The 22347-nt window shown below is 39.7% G+C and overlaps 1 protein-coding gene across 1 annotated transcript in view; it reads right to left on the reverse strand.

Moving 5' to 3' along the window:
* TM9SF2 (transmembrane 9 superfamily member 2) overlaps positions 1–2030 on the reverse strand; it is an 80528-nt gene extending 78498 nt beyond the window's left edge. Inside the window, exon 1 of the mRNA XM_024578943.2 lies at positions 1637–2030. Coding sequence (XP_024434711.1) covers positions 1637–1807 — 171 coding nt within the window. The 5' untranslated portion in view covers positions 1808–2030. The remainder of the gene's footprint in view (positions 1–1636) is intronic.
* Between the last annotated feature and the right edge of the window lie 20317 nt (positions 2031–22347).

Genomic DNA, 22347 nt, shown 5'->3' on the forward strand with positions numbered 1-22347 from the left:
ACCTGCTGAAAAAACAAAAACCATCTAAATGGCAGACCACTTGTAAATTTCACTCATAATCATTTTCCTAAGTTTATCTCAAATGTCATTTCCTCCTGAAGCTTTTTTCCCTTAAGACTCCAATCCACAAATGTTTCTTCATGTCTCTCTTAGAGCACTTTGGACATACATCTTCAATAACATCAGCTTTCAATAATCTATTCATAAACATATGTCCTTTTACTTTGAGGTTCCTAGAAGACAGAGATACACTTTTTGTCTCTGAGGCACTAGGAATACAGTACACAATTGCTATTAAATTTAATTTAAAGACCACATACTAGGTTTTAAAGGCTGATTACTAAAATATTTAGTGGAAAAACTAGTGTGCTTGGGAAACTAGTTCTCCCTTTCACTTGGAAGCACTATATTCTTTCAGTCAGAACTCTTAGAGTCAAAGCTTCTTGCACTATGAAGTGTGAGAGTTACAGTTTCACGTGCTAATTATTGACTTGAGTAAACCTTAAAGATCCTCAGACATTTTCAGAGATCCAAATTTTTAAACAGAAATTTTAAAATGCTATGAAAAACTTAATAGCTTCTTTAATTCCCTAAAATCAGCTCAATATTAACGGCTACCCTAAAGCTGGCAGTAATAAAATAAACACCAGCTTTAAAAAAAATCAAAGTTAGTAAATAACCCTTACAGATTGTAAAAGTTTGCTAAGTGATTATTCGCACTGTTAAATTTATTAATGGTTTCAAAGAGATCCTCAAGCCCAAAAGGTTAAGTTTTACCAACTTAGAATAATTATGTATGTATATCATTATGCCCTATGCCAAATAACCTAAAAGGCGTTCACTTCTACTTACGTCTCTTTTGCTAGCAGTTAAACTGAAAACCTCGACAGTGATGGTCTTTAGAGATCAACGTTTTCAAGACTTGCTCTAGGAAGAAAACGTCAGTTTCTCCTGTCCTCTGCTCCTTTTGAGTGTTTAAAACAATCTCAGTGAAACTAAATAATGGGATCTTACATATTTTTTGTATATTAAAAAAAATTTACACTTAAAAGTTTCAACCATTACAGCAAATCTTTATTAATGCAGTTTACGCGGTTCAGGGTGTTATATCCCACATGTAAGGAACCAGCTGCTAAACATGAACTTAAAATATCAAAGTTCTAGAAAGAACAAGCTCTCATTACCAACCAAGAGTTCTCGTAAAGTAGAATAAAACAGGAAGCAACGGAGCAAAAAGTTACTGGAAGACCTGGTTATCCACTCGCTTGGAGTGCGTGACACGGCTGTGAGCGTACTCTCTCACTTGTGGGACGCTTGCTGCTGACATGCAGGCATCCAACTCCAGGGGAGCGTCATACATACGTGGTCCCTATTCCAGGAAAACCGAATACAGCTGCTGGTGCAACCTGGCCCACCACACGGGAGAAGTGCCTGAGGCCCAGAGTCCTCCAAAATCTAACCCCCTGCAAGGGCCATTCCAGAGCCTCAGATCCACAGCCCGGTCGAGCCGCAAAGCAACAGGAGACACTTGACCCCACCCACTGCTACACCCCCTTCCCCTCAAACCCAAGCTCTCCAGAAGAGGGAAGTTTCCCCTTCCGACAGTGCACCCGGAGGTCCACCAGGCCTCACCCACCTTGCACTCGTCGCTCTTTTTTTCTTCTTCGCAGAAGTTGACCGGTGCCAGGCCGGGCAAATAGAAAGCCGCGCCCAGACGCGGGCCCGGGGTTGCCCCAAGCAGGAGTAGCGATAGGAGCAACAACCCCGGCCACCGAGGTGGAGTCCACGCCAACAGCCTCTCGATCATGACGGCTGTTTCAGGAAACAGGGCAGACAAGTCGAAGGGATGAAAAGGGAATAAGGGAAAGGAAGGCTCAGAGACGACAACAACGTCGCCCAAGCTGAGTCCGGCCCCGCGACGGGCAGTTCCGGTTGCGCTAGAAGACACAGCGGATCCCGCAACAGAAACCGAACCGGACCTGCGCAGAGCATGCGCAACGCCGCCTGCACATGCTCAATGAGAGCGGCCGCAAGCGCCTCGAAGAGTTTCCGGGAGGGAGCGTGGAGAAAATCCACTTTCCAGGTTTTCAGCTGGCTGGCTTGATGGTTGCTGGGAGAGACGTTTCGGCGTTCTCGTTCCTATTCAAAGTTCCGATCTAGAGCTCCCTTAGGTCTCAGTAGACCAGTTCCGTTTGCCTGACACCCCCAGGCTCCTTGCTTTGTCTCAATTTCCCTTAAATATCTTGAAATTTTCTTACCGCTCTGTCCCCAGCATGCTAACCCCTATGAAAGAGCTGGTGCTCCAGAGAGTACTTGCTGATGGAAGCCGAGTTGGTGGCAGAAAGAAGTTTGGGAAACATTTGTTTATAAACAGGTAAGAAGATAAATGGGGAGGAACTAGCTCTAAGTCCTCGCTCAAATAGCTACACAGAGGTGTCTGCACGGAGAGATTCCAAGCATTCCTACGTAGGACAAGTGATTGAACAGAACACACAAGACCTCTTGAAGAGGTGGAAAAATGGGAGCAGACAAGTAGAAGAAGCTAGTGTCGACACTTTGCAAAGACATGGGCACCCTACAGCTCAGTTTGGAAAGTAGTCCTAGCGAAACAAATCCGCTATGATTAAACCTACGTTTCTGTCACTTTTCCTATTGAAGTGACGTGTTGTCCGTGTTTGTTTGTGCACGTGTGCGCGCGCGTGTGTGGTACATTTTCTGAGTATTTTTCAAGGTTAAATTTGCTTTTCGTGACACTAAGTCAATTAATTTGAGCCTAGATAGTTCAATGAATACTTTGAAAAAGTGCATCAACTTAACCACCATATACCAAGGAATCTACACCAGGGATCCAGCTCAGAATTGAAGAATGGGATAGTTTGATAAATGGACAATTCAGAAAAGTGTGAAGCCCCATGAAAGCTTATCTAACTCATTGTGGGTGTTTGCACCCCCCCCCGAAAGTTGATGACGTTCATTAAATTTTCAAAGGGATCTAATACCCTGCAAAAAAGATTAAGAATCATTGTTTTACACTGTAGGGTAATCAGAACAATGAAAGATAGAATTCTTGCTTGTAAAGGTAGTTTACACTAAGGGCTCCAGCTTTGAAAAATTCTGAGATGCCCAAAGTCAAACTACAGCAGGCTGGAGTGTGGAAGGAAGAGACAAGAGAGGATGAAACCAACAAGACTGATAATATTCCTGAATATATGTAGAAACTTTGAATTAACTTCCAGGTGGCTATTTCCACAATTATTTAGAGAGTACCCTACCAGCAGGTGCTACTCCAATACATCTTCCAGACTATTGTCCACAATTAATCCAAAGAGCAAACACTTCTTTATCACCTGTTCCAGAACTGTCCCTACTTCACCTTCTCCCACCCCCTTCATCTATAGCTAATGCAAATTCCTTCAAAACAACTTACATCTTTCTTTTCCCCAATAGTTTGTATAAAAGAGCACTTTGCATACCGGAACAGCAGACATGTTTGTCTTCTTCACCTAGCCCTGCTGCTGGTGGTTTAGACTGCATGCCCCAGGACCTGGTCCTTTATCTGGCTAGCATATTGCTCAATAAACCCTTTCTTTCAGAAAAGTTTTCGGTGGCAAAAGTTTTTAATTCCTTTCGATACCACTCTTCTGCTTAATGCATGGCATCCCACACTACCACTATTCGCAGTTAGTGTGGTTAATTTACTTTTTCACTCCCCATGCATATGTAAACTCCACGGAGTAAGGATCTCATCTCTACATCCCCAGAATCTATAGCAGCTTCTGGCACATAAAGACAAGAGGTGCAAGTAACCGGAAAACACTACAGGACTGGTAGCGCCAAGCCACGGAAACTCCAGGTCAGAATTTAGAATCGCAGACTTCCAGCGCTGAAATAAACGTCAGGTTTTCCAGACAAGGTTAACTTCTTCCTTCTAGAGAGGAAAGAGGAATGACTGACTGCTCACAGCCATTCGGCTACTCATTGAGGCTGAGCCCTCAGCAGCCAGGGAGTCGAAACGAATCCCCAACCTCTTTGTCTCCAAACCCCTCCAGCTCTTCAATCATCTGAGCTCAGCAAAAGCAAAACCCCGGACAAGTGGAGTAGTCCTCGAAAGAAATGGTTTCTGGACTCCCGACACCCTCCTGGCCTAGGAGAGCGTGGATCGCGCAGGCGCAAGGCTGACCAGCAGTACTTAGCCATCTCCTACCCGGCGTCCTCTTCTTGGCTTAGGCCTACAGAGTTCAGACACGTCATCTCGCGCGGCCAGACTGGTGGGAGGAGCGAGGGACTGGGCACGGCAGCGGTACTGAGTGGACTGTGTACTTCCGGATCCGGCGTCTCCAGGGAAACGCCTACCCCGTAGTTATTCCCTTGGTTACCTGGCACCCGGGTCTGAGCGTTGTCTCGGGCAGGACAGGCAGAAGTCGCTGCGAAGCTCACCCAGGGCGCAACATAAAATCTCCCTTTCTTGTAGGTGCTTCCGTCCTGGGTGCCGTGAAGTAGAAAGGCTGAGTAGGGGTTCCAATTCCAACTAGGAAGAAATGAAGTTTTCCTTCCGTCTCTCCCTAGACTGTGATGCCCCCTTTGTGAAAGTACTAATGCTTCTGACTCAGCTGTGAAACTTAAGGGATATAATTTATGTTGAGAAGAACTAATAACATGGAAAGACGTTTAAGATACATTGTTAAGTGAAAAAATGTATATAACAAAATAGCATGCACATGCTGAGTTCACATTTGTTTTTTAAAAAATCTATGTACACTGTGAAGAGAATGAAAAGAAAACCTACAGACTTGGAGAAAATAATTTGTAAATCACTTAGCTAACACTGGTGATTCAATATGAAAAGAGCCCTCAAAACTCAATATGAAGAAAATAAGCCAATTAAATTATGGTGAAAGGCTTGTACACTTTACCAAACAGGACATATGGACTGCAAATAAGTATAGATGTTCAACAACATTAGTCAATAGGAAAATGCAAATTAAACTTAAAAGTATTCAAGTTACAACGACCACCTATTATAATGGCTAAAATTAAATATTCTGACAGTATCAAACACTAACAAGGATGCAGGGCATCTGGAACTCTCACATATTGCTGTTGAGAATGAAAAATAGTACAGCTACTCTGGAAAATAATGTAACAATATCTTACAAAGTAAACATATATTTCCCATATGACCCAGTAATTCCACTCCAAGGTATTTAAATCCTAGAGAAATGAAACCTTATTTCACACAAAAATTTGTACACAAATATTTATAGCAACTGTGGAGACTGAAAAATATTGTTTCTTCCACTAAGTTATTCTAGCAGAGACATTAATAGGAAAAAATCAAATTTTAATACATGTGCATAGGAAATTCACATAAGCATGAAAATTCCAAAGACAATAAGGCAGTCCTGGGTATACATGACATTTTGGAGTAAGGATAAAAGAAGGGGAATAGGGTACTAGATTTCACAAGTAAGAATGTATTATTTACAGGCAGTTGAGGACGAGCTAAACACACATGGCAGGCAAATTCTTCCTAGGCAACTGAGAAACAATGGGATACAGGGGATATCTAGCTAAAAGACCCTAACCTAAAAGCCCTCCTATTACCTTACTTAGTTGAAATTAGGCTAAGACAAACATCCTATAATTCCTTTTTTAAGTATATTTCACTGATTATGCTATTACAGTTGTCCCATTTTTTCTCCCCCTTTTTCCCCCTCTGCCCTGCAACCTCCTCCCACCATCATTCCCCTCCCTCTTGGTTCATGTCCATTGGTTGTACATATAAGTTATTTCACTTCTCCATTCCCTATACTATTCTTAACCTCCCCCTGTCTATTTTGTTCCTACCAATTATGCTTCTTATTCCCTTACCTTTTCCCTCATCCTTGCCCCTCCCACTCTCCACTGATAACCTTCCATGTGATCTCCATTTCTGTGATTCTGTTCCTGTTCCAGTTGTTTGCTGAGTTCGTTTTGGTTTTTTTTAGGTTTGGTTGTTGATAGTTGAGTTTGTTGATACTTTACTGTTCATATTTTTGATCCTCTTTTTCTTAATAAGTCCCTTTAACATTTCATATAATAAGGGCTTCATGAACCCCTTTAACTTGACTTTATCTGGGAAGCACTCTATCTGCCTTTCAATTCTAAATGATAGCTGTGCTGGACAGAGTAATCTTGGATGTAGGTCCTTGCCTTTGATTACTTCTTTCCAGACCCTTCTTGCCTGCAAGGTTTCCTTTGAGAAATCAGCTGATAGTCTTATGGGAACTCCTGTGTAGGTAACTCTCTCCTTTTCTCTCACTGCTTTTAAGATTCTCTCCTTATCTTTCATCTTGGGTAATGTAATTATGATGTGCTTTGGTGTGTGCTTTCTTGGGTCCAACTTCTTTGGGACTCTTTGAGCTTCCTGGTCTTCCTGGAAGTCTATTTCCTTGGCTAGGTTGGGGTAGTTCTCCTTCATTATCTGTTCAAATAAGTTTTCAATTTCTTGCTCTTCTTCCTCTCCTTCTGGCACCCCTATGATTTGGATGTTGGAACGGTTAAAGATGTCCTGGAGGTTCCTAAGCCTCTCCTCATTTTTTTTAAATTCTTGTTTCTTAATTATGTTCTGGTTGAATGTTTCTTTCTTCCTTTTGTTCCAAATCATTGATCTGAGTCCTGGTTTCCTTCTCTTCACTGCTGGTTCCCTGTACATTTTCCTCTATTTCAATTTGCATGGCCTTCACTTTTTCCTCTACTTTGCGGCCACGCTCAACCGTTTTTGTGAGCATCCTGATTATCAGTGTTTTGAAACCTGCATCTTATCAGTTGGCTATCTCTTCATTGCTTAGTCATATTTTTTCTGGAGTTTTGATCTTGTCTTTCATTTGGGCCATATTTCTTTGTCTCAGTGTGCCTGTTACATAGTAAGGTATGGAACCTTAGGTATTCTCCAGGACTGGGCAACCCACATTGCTGCACTGTGTCGCTGTATGTGGGCAGGGGGCAGAGGGAACAAGGCTGCTTGCTGGGCTCTCAGCCCGCTTTTAGTCACTTCCTCTACTACCCAAAAGCAAATAGAGCCCTTCTGGTGCTGATTCCCAGGTGAGTGGGTTTGTGTATGTTCTAGGACCCTGTGGGTCTCTCCAATGAATTCTCCTCTGAGGCTGGGAGTTTCTCCCACTGCCACGACCCCCAGATTTTTTACAGCTTGAGGTTTTGAGGTTTTCTTTTACCACACCGGAACCCTGGGTTGTGTGGCCTGTCTCGCTCCCCAATTGCTCCTCCTGATTTATCCGTACACAAATTCGGGACCACCTGGTCCTCCAGCAGCTGCCTTGCTGTGAGTCCTCTCCACCCTAGCTGCCCATCTCCACCCCTCCTACCACTCTGAATGAATGTTTCTTCTTTAATTCCTTGGTTGTCAGACTTCCATATAGTTAGTTCACTTTCCTGGCAGTTCTGGTTGTTTTTAAATTTTTTGTTGTCCTTCTTTTGGTTGTGTGAGGAGGCAAAGTGTATCTACCTGTGTTTCCTTGGCTGGAAGTCTCCTAAAATTCCTTTTCTGAAGCAGGTTTTTTTTTTTTTTTAATCTCTTGAGTAGGAAAGGGGTGGAGTGTTAAAGGTTCTTTCTCAGACTTTCATTTCTTAATAATCAGCTTAAAAATCACTATCCCAAAAAGGCAGCTTCAGAGTTCTTTCAGAGCTCTATTCATATTCACTAGAATTATGAAACAACCTAATGTCTTTCAACCCATAAATGTGTAAACAAACCATGTTACATTCACACAATGAAATACTACTCAGCGATAAAAAGTCATGAGCTATTTATACATACATCTTGGATGAATCTGATACATACCAAGTGAAAAGGCCAATTTCAACAAGTTGCAGATTCTATAATTCTACTTACATGATACTTTCAAAAACCCAAAGCTTTAGTGACAGAAATGTTTGCTGGTACCAGGGATTAGGGGTGAGGGAAGGTAGGAATACAAAGGGATAACAAGAAGAATTTGAAGGGTGATAAACCTGTTATATATCCTGATTTTGGTGGAGGTCACATATATCTATTGATATATTTGCATTAAAACTCATAGAAAGAAGTGTTTAAAAATTGAAAAAAACATATATAATTATCACTGGAGGCGAACCGGAAATGAGGCTCCTAAGCACTTTGTGACCCGCAGGTTCTTGACTTCACACAGGATGAATTCAAGAGTGAGTCTAAGTGAATTCAAAAGAAGTTTTACTTAGGTTGAGAGAAAGAAAGAGGTCAGGATGTGGACTCCGGCAGGAACTGGCTGCTGCTCCCTGCTACTCCCTTGGTTGTAAGTCTTACAGGGCACCGTTGTGAAAGAAGCAAAAGTGTACATCCAAGTAGACACAGGGAAACTCACAAGTGAGTTGTGCACCAAGGTCAGTCACTTCTTGGGATTTTATGTGTTCCCAAAGATGGGTTGTTCCTGAAGTTTGTGGTGCCAATTTCTGTCTCTGCCTTTTGGTTGGGAGGGTGTCTTGTTCCTAATATGGTCTGTTCTGTAACTGTCATGGCATTTGTTCCCCTCTTACTACTTATGATGTCAATTTTCATTATAATGATGGTATAATGAACTTTGGGGTCATTCTCCAGTCAACTTTTCCTCCATCTTGGATTGATCTGATTTAGCCAGTTCTTGTCATTGACTTCTGTGACCACCAAAGGAATTTCCTTCCATAAACTGTTTTCCTTTGATCATTCATTCACAGGGGGTGGGGTGGGGAGCTCTGGTGAGAGGACCTAGCACCTTATCAGCCTGTGATGTCCATTCCTACTTCCTCATTTCACTTGTGGGGAGCTCTCCCTAAATTCTTTCTCTTCTGCCTTATAATCACAGCAAAAAGAATGGAAGGACACACATGAAAACTCTTACAGTGGGTTATTTCTATACTGTTAAAAATAGGCTGACTTTTTTCCCTGTTGATTATGAAGGGAACCAAAGTTTTGCCACCCTGAAGCTGACTTTTTGGGACATTGATTTTAAGCTATTTTTTGAGAAACAAAACTCAGAAAGAACCTAAACCATCCCCCTTCCTGCCTAAGAGTTTCAGATGGAAAGGCCCACTCCAGAAAGGGAATCTTTGGATTTTACTTTAGCCTGGGCATCAGGCAGGGGCCAGTTAGCTAGATAACACTTGTGTCCTATTGTTTCTGAGTTACCAAGCAGGATTTGCCATGTGTGTTCAGCTCTTCTTCAACTACCTGTCAAACGCCCATTCTCACATCTGAACTCTAATATCCTGTTCCCCTTCTTTTAACCTTTGCCCAAAATATCATATATACCCAATGTTGCCTCACTGTCTTTGGAATTTTCATGCTTATCTGAATTTCCCATGCACATGTATTAAAATTTGATTTTCTCTTGTTCATTTGCCTCTGCTAATTTGTTGATTAGCCCAACTAGAAGAACTTAGAAAGTGGTAGGAAAATAATAATATGTTTAGCCTTCACAATTATGTAGTATTTTCATTTTTAAAAATAGTGAATGTATGTTTCACCAAGACATTTTATATAAGTAGAGTGTGTGTTTGTTTATGTATCATGTTATAAAAAAACTTGAGTGATGCCTGATGTTATTTCATATTAGTTCAGCCTTTGGTGGACAAGGAGGCTTCACTGCATTATTAAAATATATTTTGGATAAGATGTTTCTCTTACTTATAAAAGAACTGGCAGTGCTATCATCTCTCAATAAATCTTGTGCTTTGCCATGGGCCCTAGCACAAAGTCTTTTGCTGTACCATTAGGCTTCCCATTAGCATGCATTAACCAACAACTTCCACTTTAGAGTATGCAGCCAGAATTCCTTCTGAAATGGAAAAATGTAGAAGTGATGATGCAATCATAGACTAAGTATTTGTTTTTATTTCTCATCAATTCTGGCTTGTCTTATAAATGGATCAGAATTCTTATCAAGTGTTAAGCATTAGAAAGCTTCCAGGAGTTCCAATAGCATTTGGCTTGTTTGATTTTGCTTTATATAAGTAACCAAAATTATGCTACATGAAATTTTTTAATGGTTTTATCAAAAACCATAGAGAGCAAATCTTGAATCAAGTCCATTTGTCCTCCTTGGTCATTATTTGCCACATCCATGACAGAAGCCTGAGATTCTGACAGCAGAATTGGCAATGAGACGCAGGCCAGTACTGGACCATGGCAATCAATACTTCTCACCACTGCTTGGTGGATCCCAGCCTCCCTCATCTATACCTGTCATGGCTAACAGTGGGAAGTGATGCCACAGGCATCCTATAGGCCAAGTTGTTTCTCAAAAATCCATAGCTATTACCAGACATTATGCTTCAGTTTGGCAGTTGGACAGTGAGCAGTTGGCTGCCTTGGGAACTATACTGCACAGGGCAAGGATATTACAAAAGGCTAGGACTGGCATGTTATAATTTCTTAGGGGTTTGGTCTTGACTCCCACTAATAGTTCTGCAACTCAAAGCAAAACCAAAAATTCTATATATTTCTATGACTATTTAAACATATATGTGCATGCATAGAAAATGTCTTGGAAGGATATGCACCAGCCTGGTGATAATAGTAAAGATTGGAAATGGGTGGACTTTACATTTATCCATAAGTATTGAAATTTTTGCATCTTATATTACTTGTGTAAGTTAAAATTAACTTAAAATAAGTCTTAGGATCTCCTTAGGAGGAAAGAAGAAATATGGATAAATTCACCATTTTGTCATTTTATAAGAGCAGGTGCTCTGAAGGAGTACATTTGAGAGGAATAAGGGTCTTCCATTCTTTCTACCTATGGCAATCTGGAAGAGTACACAGCACCTAAAGAAGAAATTAGAAATTGAATAGCACTGGATACAGAAGATAAAATTACATAATTTTATAGTTGGGGAGAGAAACTTGGATAAGTGATATAATAGGATTTGATACTATAGAATCTAGGATACTCAATTAGTCTAGAATACTCAAACAATTCTCAGATTGAATTATCTGTGTTCTTTTTAAAAAGATTTTATTAATTTTTAGAGAGAGGGGAAGGGAAGAAGAAAGAGAGGGAGAGAAACATCGATGTGTGGTTGTCTTTCGCGGGCCCCCTACTGAGAACCTGGCTTGCACCCCAGGCATGTGCCCTGACTATTTCTGTTCTAATTGCTGAGTGAATGTGAAGTGGAAGAATATCCAGGAAGAATGACTATGTGACAAAAGAAAAGAAATGACGTCTGGAAGGGAACATATGCTAGACAGTTTATGGAGACAGAAAAGTGAGCTGGGAATGAGGGGTAAGAGAAACAGGCTTAGAACCATCCAAAACTATATGAGTGTCTAGATTGTAAAGGACTATGGAGATTAGGTGAGGCCTTTTGAGAAATAACTTCCCTGAATCTGTGTGTCAGCTCCAGAGAAAGGTGGCAGCATTTTACTGGGTAAAAAATGAAAAAGAAAGGCTTTCACAGGCTTCCCAACTAAGGGGGAATTTAAAAGGTTCCTGTTATTGAAACTTCACTCACTGTTCGTGGGAAGAGGGGATTACAGGAACTACTATGGAGGACACATGGACAAAACCAAGGGGGAGGGTGGAGGTGGGGGAGGGAGGTGGGTTCAGTTGGGGTGGGGTGGAGGGATGGGGAGAAAAGGCATACAACTGTAATTGAATAACAATTAAAAAATAAATAATAAAAAATAAAAAATAAAAATAAAAAAAGAAAGCCCTTGATGCAATTCATCTTGTTCATTTACAAGTAACATTTTAAAATATCACATAATACTATAATACCTAAAATTAGAAATCATGTTTACTTGGTCTTCTTTATTTTTCATAATTAAGAAATAATCACTTTGGGTTGGGAGGATGGGTGAAAAAGGTGAAGGGATTAAGAAGTACAAATTGGTAGTTACAGAACAGTCACAGGGATAAAAATCAAAACATAGAGAATATAGTCAATAGTATTGTAATAACTATTAATGGTGTCAGATGCATACTAGATTTATCAGGACTCAGGACGACCACTTAGTAAGTTTTGTAATGTCCAGTCACTGGGTTATACACCTGAAACTAATGTATTATTGTATGTCACCTGTAATAAAAATAATAAAATTATGAAAGATGAAATAATGAAAAAAAAAAAGAAACCTCACTCACTGTTCAATGAGGAAGCCAGACATAAGAATGATAATTCAGAATGACAAATTCCACAAAGAAGTGAGAGGTAGCAGAGAGGAGGTTGTGGCAAAATTATATGGTAAGTTTTTTAGAGGACTTGATAATAGGTCTTGTACATGAAGGATACATATGGCTGTGGGACACAGAGTATACAGCATGAGTAGGAGAACTATCACCAATAGAATTAGAAATTTAGAGTTCCAGTGAAGATGGAGGTGTAGGTAGAACTCTTTGCTTCCTAGCACAACCAAAAGGAGGCTAACAACCAATCTAAAATCAATAAACAATCAGAAGTGCCGGAAAATCAAACTGCATGGAACCCCAACAACCACGGAATTAAAGAACCAGTCAACCAGAACAACAAGACAGGTAAGAAGGGCAAACAGAGAGAACCCTTGGCAAGTTGGCAGAATGCAGGGGCAGTGATGAATGAATGGGAAAGTGAACTCAGAGCTGACTGTGGACTATGGCAGGGGGTGCCATGGGGGGGAGAAACTCCCAGTCTCACATGAGAGTTTGTTGGAAAGGGGGGGCTAGAGCCCAGTGGGCGAGCTGAATTGTTCCCTCTCTGGCACCTCCCCCACAGGCAGCACCACAGCACAGCAAGGAGGGTTGTACTGCCCAGGTGAATACCTAAGGCCCCGTCCCCTTACACCTTAACAGGTGTGCTGAGACAAAGAAATAGAGCCCAAATGAAAGAACAGAGCAAAACTCCAGAAAGAGAGCTAAGCGATTAGAAGATAGCTAACCTATCGGATGGAGAGTTTAAAGCCCTGGTAATCAAAATGCTCGAAGATCTGATTGAGCTTGGTTGAAAAATGAAAGAACAAATGAAAGATAATCAAAGTGAAATAAAGCAAAATATTCAGGGAACCAACAGTGACAGGAAGGAAAACAGGACTCAAATCAATGATTTGGGACAAAAGGATGAAATAAACATCCAACCAGAACAGAATGAAGAAACAAGAATTTAAAAAAATGAGGAGAGGCTTAGGAACCTCCAGGACATCTTGAAACGTTCCAACATCCAAACCATAGGGGTGCCAGGATGAGAAGAGGAAAAGCAAGAAATTGAAAACTTATTTGAAAATATAATGGAGAACTTCCCCAATCTGGTGAAGGAAATAGACTTCCAGGAAGTTCAGGAAACTCAGAGAGTCCCAAACAAGTTGGACCCAAAGAGGAACATACCAAGGCACATCATCATTAAGTTACCCAAGATGAAAGATAAAGAGAGAATCTTAAAAGCAGTGAGAGAAAAGGAGAGAGTTACCTACACAGGAGTTCCCATAGGACTATCAGCTGATTTCTCAAAAGAAAACTTGCAGGCAGGAAGGGGCTGGAAAGAAGTATTCAAAGTCATGAAAGGCAAGGACCTACATCCAAGATTACTCTGCCCAGCAAAACTATCATTTAGAATGGAAGGGCAGATAAAGTGCTTCCCAGATAAGGTAAAGTTAAAGGAGTTCATCATCACCAAGCTCTTGTTTTATGAAATGTTAAAGGGACTTATCTAAGAAATTGAAGATCAAAAACTATGAACAGTAAAATGAGAACAAACTCACAACTAGAAACAAATGAACCTAAAAAAAAAGAAAAGAAAACAATGAAAACAAAAAGTAAGCAAACTAGAACAGGAACAGAATCAGAGAAATGGACGTCACATGGAGGGTTTTCAGTGGGGAGGGGGAGGGGAGGAATGTGGGGGGAGGTACAGGGAAGAAGAAGCATAATTGGTAAGCGTAAATAGTTGGAGAGAGGTCAAAAATGGTATAGGAAACAGAGAATTCAAAGAACTTATATGTACAACCCATGAACATGAACTAAGGGTGGGGGATTGCTGGAGGGTTGGAAGGTGCAGAGCAGAGGGGGGATAAAGGGGGTAACATTGGGAAAACTATAATAGCATAATCAATATAATATACATTAAAAATTTACTTACTAAGTAAAGTAAATATAAGAAGTATTATATATGATATTAATCACTTTCACAGAAAAGAGGAGACATGAATTAAAGAATGTTAAGGAAAAAACTAAATAGTCACTGTTTAGATTTTTTTAAGAAGCTCATTTCTGAACCTAGCTCAGTGCTTGCTAACAGTAAAGACTTTTTCTTTCTTCTTCTTTCTCTCTTTTCACACTTCCCTCCCCGCTTACTACCTCCCTCCCAACTTCCTTGCCTCCTTCTTTCTTTTCCCCCTTTTTTTCCATCATTAAGGAATATTTTTCTCAGGAGAATAAAAAATGAGGCTGTTTCAAGGGACCATAGCATGGATAATATAATGATCTTTTATTAAGAAATTACAATCAGTGATTCAGTGCAGGAAAACGAGCCACCATGTCAGGCTAAAAGCAATAAAAATTTACAGAAATAGCAAGGATGAATGTTTAACCAGGGAGGGAAAAAGTCATTAAAATAAAATACCAAAGTTTATATATATACCACACTTTAAGTATTCAGAAATTCCAAGTAAGTAAATTAGACTCCTGATGTCCTCAAATTTGATTATTATTTTTTGATGAACTCTTGAAATGTATTTTATTGATTATGCTATTACAGTTGTCCCATTTTTTCCTCCCCTTTATTCCCCTCCACCCTGTACCACCTCCCAGCAACACCCACCCCTTCGTTCACGTCCATGGGTCATACATATTAGTTCTTTGGCTTCTACATTTCCTATACTATTCTTACCCTCCCCCTGTGTATCTTCTACCTACCATTTATGCTACTTTTTCTCTGTACCTTTTCCCCCATCTACTCCCCTCCTACTCCCTGCTGATAACCCTCCATGTGAACTCCATTTGGGGGATTCTGTTCTTGTTCTAGTTGTTTGCTTAAGTTTGTTTTTGTTTTTGTTTTTTTAGGTTCAGTTGTTGATAGTTGAGAGTTGTCATTTTACCATTCATAGTTTTTGATCTTCTTCTTTTCCTTTGAGTCCCTTTAAAATTTCATATAATAAGGGCTTGGTGACTATGAATTCCTTTAACTTGACTTTATCTAGGAAGCACTTTACCTGCCCTTCCATTCTAAATGATAGCTTTGCTGGATGGAGTAATCTTGGATATAGGTCCTTGATTTTCATGACTTCAAATACTTCTTTCCAGACCCTTCCTGCCTGCAAGGTTTCCTTTGAGAAATCAGCTGATACTCTTATGGGAACTCCTGTGTAGGTAACTCTCTCTTTTTCTCTCACTGGTTCTAAGATTCTCTCCTTATCTTTCATCTTGGGTAATGTCATTACGATGTGCCTTGGTGTGTGCTTCCTTGGGTCCAACTTCTTTGGGACTCTCTGAGCTTCCTGGTCTTCCTGGAAGTCTATTTCCTTGGCCAGGTTGGGTTAATTCTTCATTATGTTTTCAAATAAGTTTTCAATTTCTTGCTCTTCCTCTTCTCATTCTGGCATCTCTAGGTTGCTGGAACATTTTAAATTGTCCTGGAGGTTCCTAATCCTCTCCTCATTTTTTGAATTCTTGTTTCTTAATTATGTTCTGGTTGAATGTTTATTTCTTCCTTTGTTCCAAATCATTGATTTGAGTCCTGGTTTCTTTCTCTTCACTGCAGGTTCCCTGTACATTTTCCTCTATTTCACTTTGCATGGCCTTCACTTTTTTCTCTATTTTGCGACCATACTCAACCATTTTTGTGAGCATCCTGATTATCAGTGTTTCGAACTCTGCATCTGATAGGTCGGCCATCTCTTCATTACTTAGTTTTATTTTTGGAGTTTTGATCTTTTCTTTCATTTGGGCCATATTTCTTTGTCTCAGCAGCCTGTTACATAGTAAGGATTGGAGCCTTAGGTATTCTCCAGAGCAGGGTAACCCACATTGCTGTGTTGTGGCACTGTATGTGGAAGAGGGTTCTGAGAGGGGGCAATGCAGCTTGCTCAACTCTCCGTGGGTTTTCAGTCACTTCCTCCTCTACCTGCAATCAAATTGGGCTCTTCTGGTGCTGATTCCTAGGTAGGTGGGTTTATGTACATTCTAGGACCCTGTGGGTCTCTCCAGTGAACTCTCCTGTGAGGCTGAGAGTTTCTCCCACTGCTGAAACCCCCAGAGGTTTTTACAGCCTGAGGTTTTGAGGCTTTATTTCCCCAAGCTGGATCCCTGGGTTGTGCGGTCTGTCTTTCTCCCCAGTTGTTCCTCCCAGTTTATCTGCAAGCAACCTGGTCCACCATCCACCACCTTGCCCACCCCAGTCCTCCAGCAGCCACCTTGCTGTGAGTCCTCTCTACCCCAGCTGCCCATCTCCTCCCCTCCTACCAGTCTGGATGAATGTTTCCTCTTTAACTCCTTGGTTCTCAGACTTCCATACAGTTTGATTTTCTGGCAGTTCTGGTTGTTTTTTGTTTTTAAATTTGTTGTTGTCCTTCTCTTGATTGGAGGAGGAGGCAAAGTGTATCTACCTACACCTCCATATTGGCCGGTAGTTTTTATTATTATTTTTATTCTGGGTACTATCTAATGTGTTTTAATAAGAAAAACATAATAGAATAATTATTGTGACCCTCTTTTTAAACACATAATTATTTTTTCTGTATTAAAATCTAAGATATTAAAAATAAAATATGATGTATGATATTATTGTCTAAGACATCACTAAAATTATATATTGGCCCAGTGTCTCTTAGAAAACAGAATTCCAAGAATGGTGATGGGTCACTCTATACTTGAAGAAAACACCCATTTTATAGAGAACATTTTTTTTCTTCCCTAATTCATTTTATTCATTTAATCCAGTCATTATTTCAGGTTCTTTGTATCTAAATTGGGTTCCTGGACCCAATTCCAAAGTAGATGGGGTGTTCCCAACACCAACAAACAATTTTTAGGACACTAGGGTATCCTCAGAATTTAATTCAATTCTGACACTATTGGGGGTGTTGAGAGTGAGTGTCCCAAGAATGTGCCATCCTGGTGAACAGCTCATTTTAAACTGAAACCAATAAAAGCCCAAAAGACTCAGGAATAGTTCTTTATTTCCCCTTTTCCTTAAAAAGATTTAGATAGAAGAACCTTCTTTAGTAAGGTGCCTTGGCATAAACACCTTGAGCATTTTTACCATAGCACGTCAGGAAGATTCCCAGCATGTTTACTAAATTACCTTCTGTGTTTCATTGTTTCTCAGTTGCCTAGCAAAAATTTACCTGCCATGTATATTCAGTTCTTTCTCAATTACCTGTAAATCTCTCATTCTCACTTCTGAAATCTACAGAGCCCTTTTCCCCCTTTCCTCCTTTTTCCAAAATGTTATAATACCCTATGTTGCTTATTTGTGGAATTTTTGTGTTTTTGTGAATTCCCTGTATACATGTATTAAAATTTTTATTTTTTTTCCTGTTAATCTACTGTATGTTGTTTGAATTATTCAACCAAGCAGAAGAATTAACTGGTCAAGGGGAAAGTTTCTCCAGCCTCAACACTATCTACCTGGAAATAACATCAGATTTCACAGGTTAAGTCCTACAAGATTGTTCCTCCTCCCCACATATTCCTCAGATACACAGGCTACCTATGCTTCTAACTGACTGGCTATAGATTGGAGGTTCCAACCACCTCCTCCTTAGGTTCCATTAATTTGCTAGAATGGTTCACAGAACTCAGAGGAACTTACTAGATCACTGGTTTATTGTAAAAGGATATAACTCAGGAACAGCCAGATGGAAGGGATGAAAAGTGCAAAGTATGTGGGAAGAGGAATGAAGCTTCCACACCCTCTCTGGGCAGGCCATGCTCCCAGCATCCATGTGTTTATCAACCTGGAAGCTCTCTGGAACCCATCTTCTTGAGTTTTTATGGAGGATTCATTGCATAGGAATGGTTGATTAATCATGGCAATAGACTTAACCTCCATTCTATCTCCCCACCCTGGAGGTCAGGTGGTGAGGTGGAACTGAAAGTTTCAACCCTTTAATCATAAGACTGGCTCCATTGGCAACAAGCCCTCAACCCTTTGTGCTTTGCAACTTCATCAACATAACAAAAAAACACCTTTTTCACTCTCAACACTTTTTAAAACCAAATATATATTTCTTACAAATCACAATGTTGCCACATGGTTCTCATTAGTATTAAAACAAAGAAAATTTACCCAAAGGTTTTCATGCTAGTGTCATTGCTTAATAAAGTTCAATAGGACCCAGAGCCACCTCCAGTGGAGCTGTGGGTGCAGAGCTTAAGAGAGAGCCTTGTATGGTGGGCAGCATAAGAGGACAAGGCCAACTTGGAAAAATTACTTTCCTAGGATTCCCCAAATTGGCTCACTTCAACTGCCTGAACTGCTTCCTGTCCAATTTTAAAGACTTCCATTCTGCCAAATGGAAAATATGAATTGAGTGAGATGCTCTGTTGGGAAGCTATGGGGGATACCAAGTGGACAGTATAGTCATTGTGCTCTGGGGGTTCATATAAAATGGAGGAAAGAGACTTTTGATTAAGACTATCATCACAGATAAGCAGTGGGATATACAATAGTCAAGGGTACAAACAAAGTATAACTGGCCAATGGAAGATGAAGTGATATGTTTTAATTGGGAGTATTTAGGAAGTTAATTACAGTAGAATATCAGCAGGGCCTTTAATGATGGTTACAGTGTCGTCTGATGAGGTGCTAGGAGAAAAAGAGGAAGAGATTCCCACACTGGACCAGCCATGGAAGTTAAGGAGTGCAGAATGTATTGAAATACGGCTTATCTAATAGGCCAAGCCTTGGGTGCAATATGACATAAAAGGGAGGGGCATGTAGTGAATGTTAATGGTAAGAAAACTAGTGGGAGACATATCATGAAATGTCTGAAAGTCAGTTTAGATTTTATTTATTATAATGGAGAACCATCGAAGGTTTTTAAGGAAGAAGGTATATATTGGGGAAGAACAGACTGGCATGATAGGATCATGACTGCACAATGGCAAGAGCATCATTCACAACTTGATGGAATGCAATATGTGCCACGTGGTCAGAGGAATGTTTCTCAGGAGACGGGTATTTTTCTTGGTATACTAAACAAAGACACCTATTACTTTGACCCTAGTGGGTAGAGTTCTCACAAAAGATCACCTCCCAAGCTGCTTCCTGCTATTATTGCACCAGGGGGATAATCATCTGATAAATATGCCAGAATCATGGTGTGATGTGAAATCTCATAGTACCAATCATGGCATCCCATTTATAGGGAGCTCATTAGTTGAGATCGGTGGCCAAGGCAAGCATTTTAATATTGCTCAATATTAGACAGTGTAGTGAGAAAGCCATTATAGTTTGATGGGGAGCAAAATATGCCACTCCAAAATATGCCATTTTGGCATACTGATTATTTTGAATAAAAGTTACTTAAGAAACAGCCAGTATAAGAAGGACACACTGACCTGCCTTTGTCCCTCTGAAGTCAGGAGATAAATCTCCCAAGTGAAAGGTATCTTCCCTGTATCAGGAGGTAGAGACAAAACCTTATCACCAGAGATGGGGAATTCAGAAAGGAGAAGGCTGTATAAACAACGTTTGTTCTTCACTAATTTATTACCCCAAGCCCAAACCCCTTTGTCTTGTTAATCTTCACAAATTTGTTGTTTCTTTATCTGAAAAGTAGAAAAGCTGCCTGCTTTGGTTATTTCTTTGAGTCTCAAATTTCTATGAGCTCCCCTACATATATTTGTTTCTTCTGTTAGTCTGTCTTAAGTAAATTTAATTTTAGGCCAGCCAAAGAACCTGGAAGGGAAGGAGGGGAAGTTTTTCCTCTCCTATAAGACATAGACGTAGATATAGGTACAACTCTTAATAAAAACTGCAAAAATCCCCAGGACTCAAACTATAAGGTGTAATATTTTTAAAAATAAGTTTCTAATAGTTTTTTCCCTTATATATTTGTTCTCTACTTAAAAATCAATGCAGAGGAAAATATCCTGGTTAATTGCACATCGCACATGTTAAATTCTCCGACTCACTAGGGTTTTACCATTTTTAATTTTACTTATTCTGGAAGTGACTTAAGACAATGTGTCAGGAGGAAAAGCAAAATGAAAATTACATTAAAAAAATACATGTCCACACAAAAAGTTGCACACAAATGTTTATACAGCTTTATTCACAGTTGCCAAAACTTGGAAGCAGCCTAAATGCCCTTCCATGGGTAAATGGATAAACTATGGTAAATCAAGACGACAGAATATTACACAGAGATAAAAAGAAATGAGCTGTCAAGTCATGAAAAGACATGGAGAAAACTCAACTGTATATTGCTAAGTGAAAGAAGCCAACCTGAAAAGGCTGAATTCTGTATGATAACAACTGTGTGACATTCCGGAAGAGGCAAAACTATAGAAATAGTAATGAGATGAGTGGTGTCAAAGATAAAGCTGTTAGTTAAAGTAGTAAGGACACATTTTAAGCAGCTGCAAGAAGGAAAAGAATTCAGGGTAAACTGAACTCAACCTTGATCTATACAGAGAAGACTGGATGTTTTAAAGGGAAAAGAAAGGAGTAAGAAGGGGGAATGGCGAGGCCTTGAGAAGAGTCAGACAAGTGAAAAATTACAAAAAGAGGGAAGAGGGGATTGGTCCATGTGAAACCATGTGAATTTGCTGACACTTCAAAACCCACAGAATGTACAATACCAAGAGTAAACCCTCATGTAAAGTTTGGATTTGAGTTAATAGTGTATGAATGTTGGCTTATCCAGTATAATAAAAGTACCACACTAATGCACGATGTTAATAATAGGGAAAGGATGTATGGAGAAGAGGGGGGTATATAAAGACTTTGTGTGTTTTCTGCTAATTTTTTTCTGTAAACCTAAAATTGCTCTAAAAATAAAGTCTATTTATTAAAAAGGGAATTTTCAGCTGCTATTTTTCATTTTCACTAGATTTCAGGGGAATAATTAAATATTAAATGGATTATACTAATTGTTATATTTACTGTAATATGTTGTAGACTTTAAGACATCTTTAGCATACTACTGGTAAAGGAAAAGTAGATTGCTTCAAATGTAATGCATAATCTTAATAATGCCTAAAGTAAAAGGCAGCCCCTGACCCCAAACAGATAATGGCTTTTAAAAGTTTCAAGTCCTCCCTGCCCCCAACTGCCCTCATTGATCTAGTCTTACAAAAACTTTGTGGTATAAGCAGGGAAGCTATTATAGTGCCTGCTCAGCAACCCAGTGGCATGGAGCCTCTGGGGACAGTTTTCAGCTTCTGGTTTGCCTGAGTTTCCATGAGAAAATACCCAAAAGGCACCAACTCAGCGCCTGGCATGGAGGAGGTCTTGAAGAAATTATATTTTCTGTCCCTCTGGTGTAATGAATATTTAGAAATGTGTCCTTTATTTGAAGTAAAGCATTTTTAATACGCTCAAACAAAAAGATTGAAGCTCTGTAAGTAAAAAGGTTTTTTTTCCTGTCTTTATTTTCTTTTTAATTTGTATCGAGAGGTTACTTCTTTACTTCCAAGGACTAACTTTATTAAGGCATTAGCAAGCTCAGTTCCAGGAAAGCACAGCCTTTTGAATGAAAATCCCCAGTATTCGACAAACATAGAGTAGGGTGCCCTATTTGGGTAATGACTCAGATTAGGTATCCAGCTGCCCATAATGTTAGTGTTGGCTTGGTTTTATGAAATCATTCACTTATTTAGGCATTTTGTTCAGGTTTTGTTTATTCATTCTCCACCTGTTTATTGGTAGATTTTTATTACTGGCATGGAATTTCTTATTATATCCATTTGCTTATATTTCATACTTGATACTCCATGAAGGAGATTGAGCTGTTCTTTCCATTGCCCTGCAAGCAGGGATTCTTGGATAAATGTTGCTGTGTGACAAACCAGGGCCAGTATAAGTACTAGAGAAACAAGCATGGAAAAGACAGGTAATTACCTAAAACTAGACCAAGTAAAAACTTCTCTGATAGGTAAACCCTGTTGTTAAATTGCCTACAATATGCTAAGCAGGGGATAATATTGTATTCTATGAAGAAAAAAAACTTAAAGCCTTAGTAACTAGAAAGTGTGTTGAATATCTAGAATTATCAAGTCCTCTCAGTTTTCTTTATTACTTTCCCAACTTGAAAGAAGACATGGGAAAGTATAGAGACAATTGATTTAAGGCATAGAAATTGATGACCCAATTTTTAAAAATGTTCTCATAAATAAATTACTCACTTTGACCTCAAGTGATGTTTCTGAGAAGTTAGTGATC

The sequence above is a fragment of the Desmodus rotundus genome, chromosome 13, assembly GCF_022682495.2.
Source record: "Desmodus rotundus isolate HL8 chromosome 13, HLdesRot8A.1, whole genome shotgun sequence".
NCBI lineage: Eukaryota > Metazoa > Chordata > Mammalia > Chiroptera > Phyllostomidae > Desmodus > Desmodus rotundus.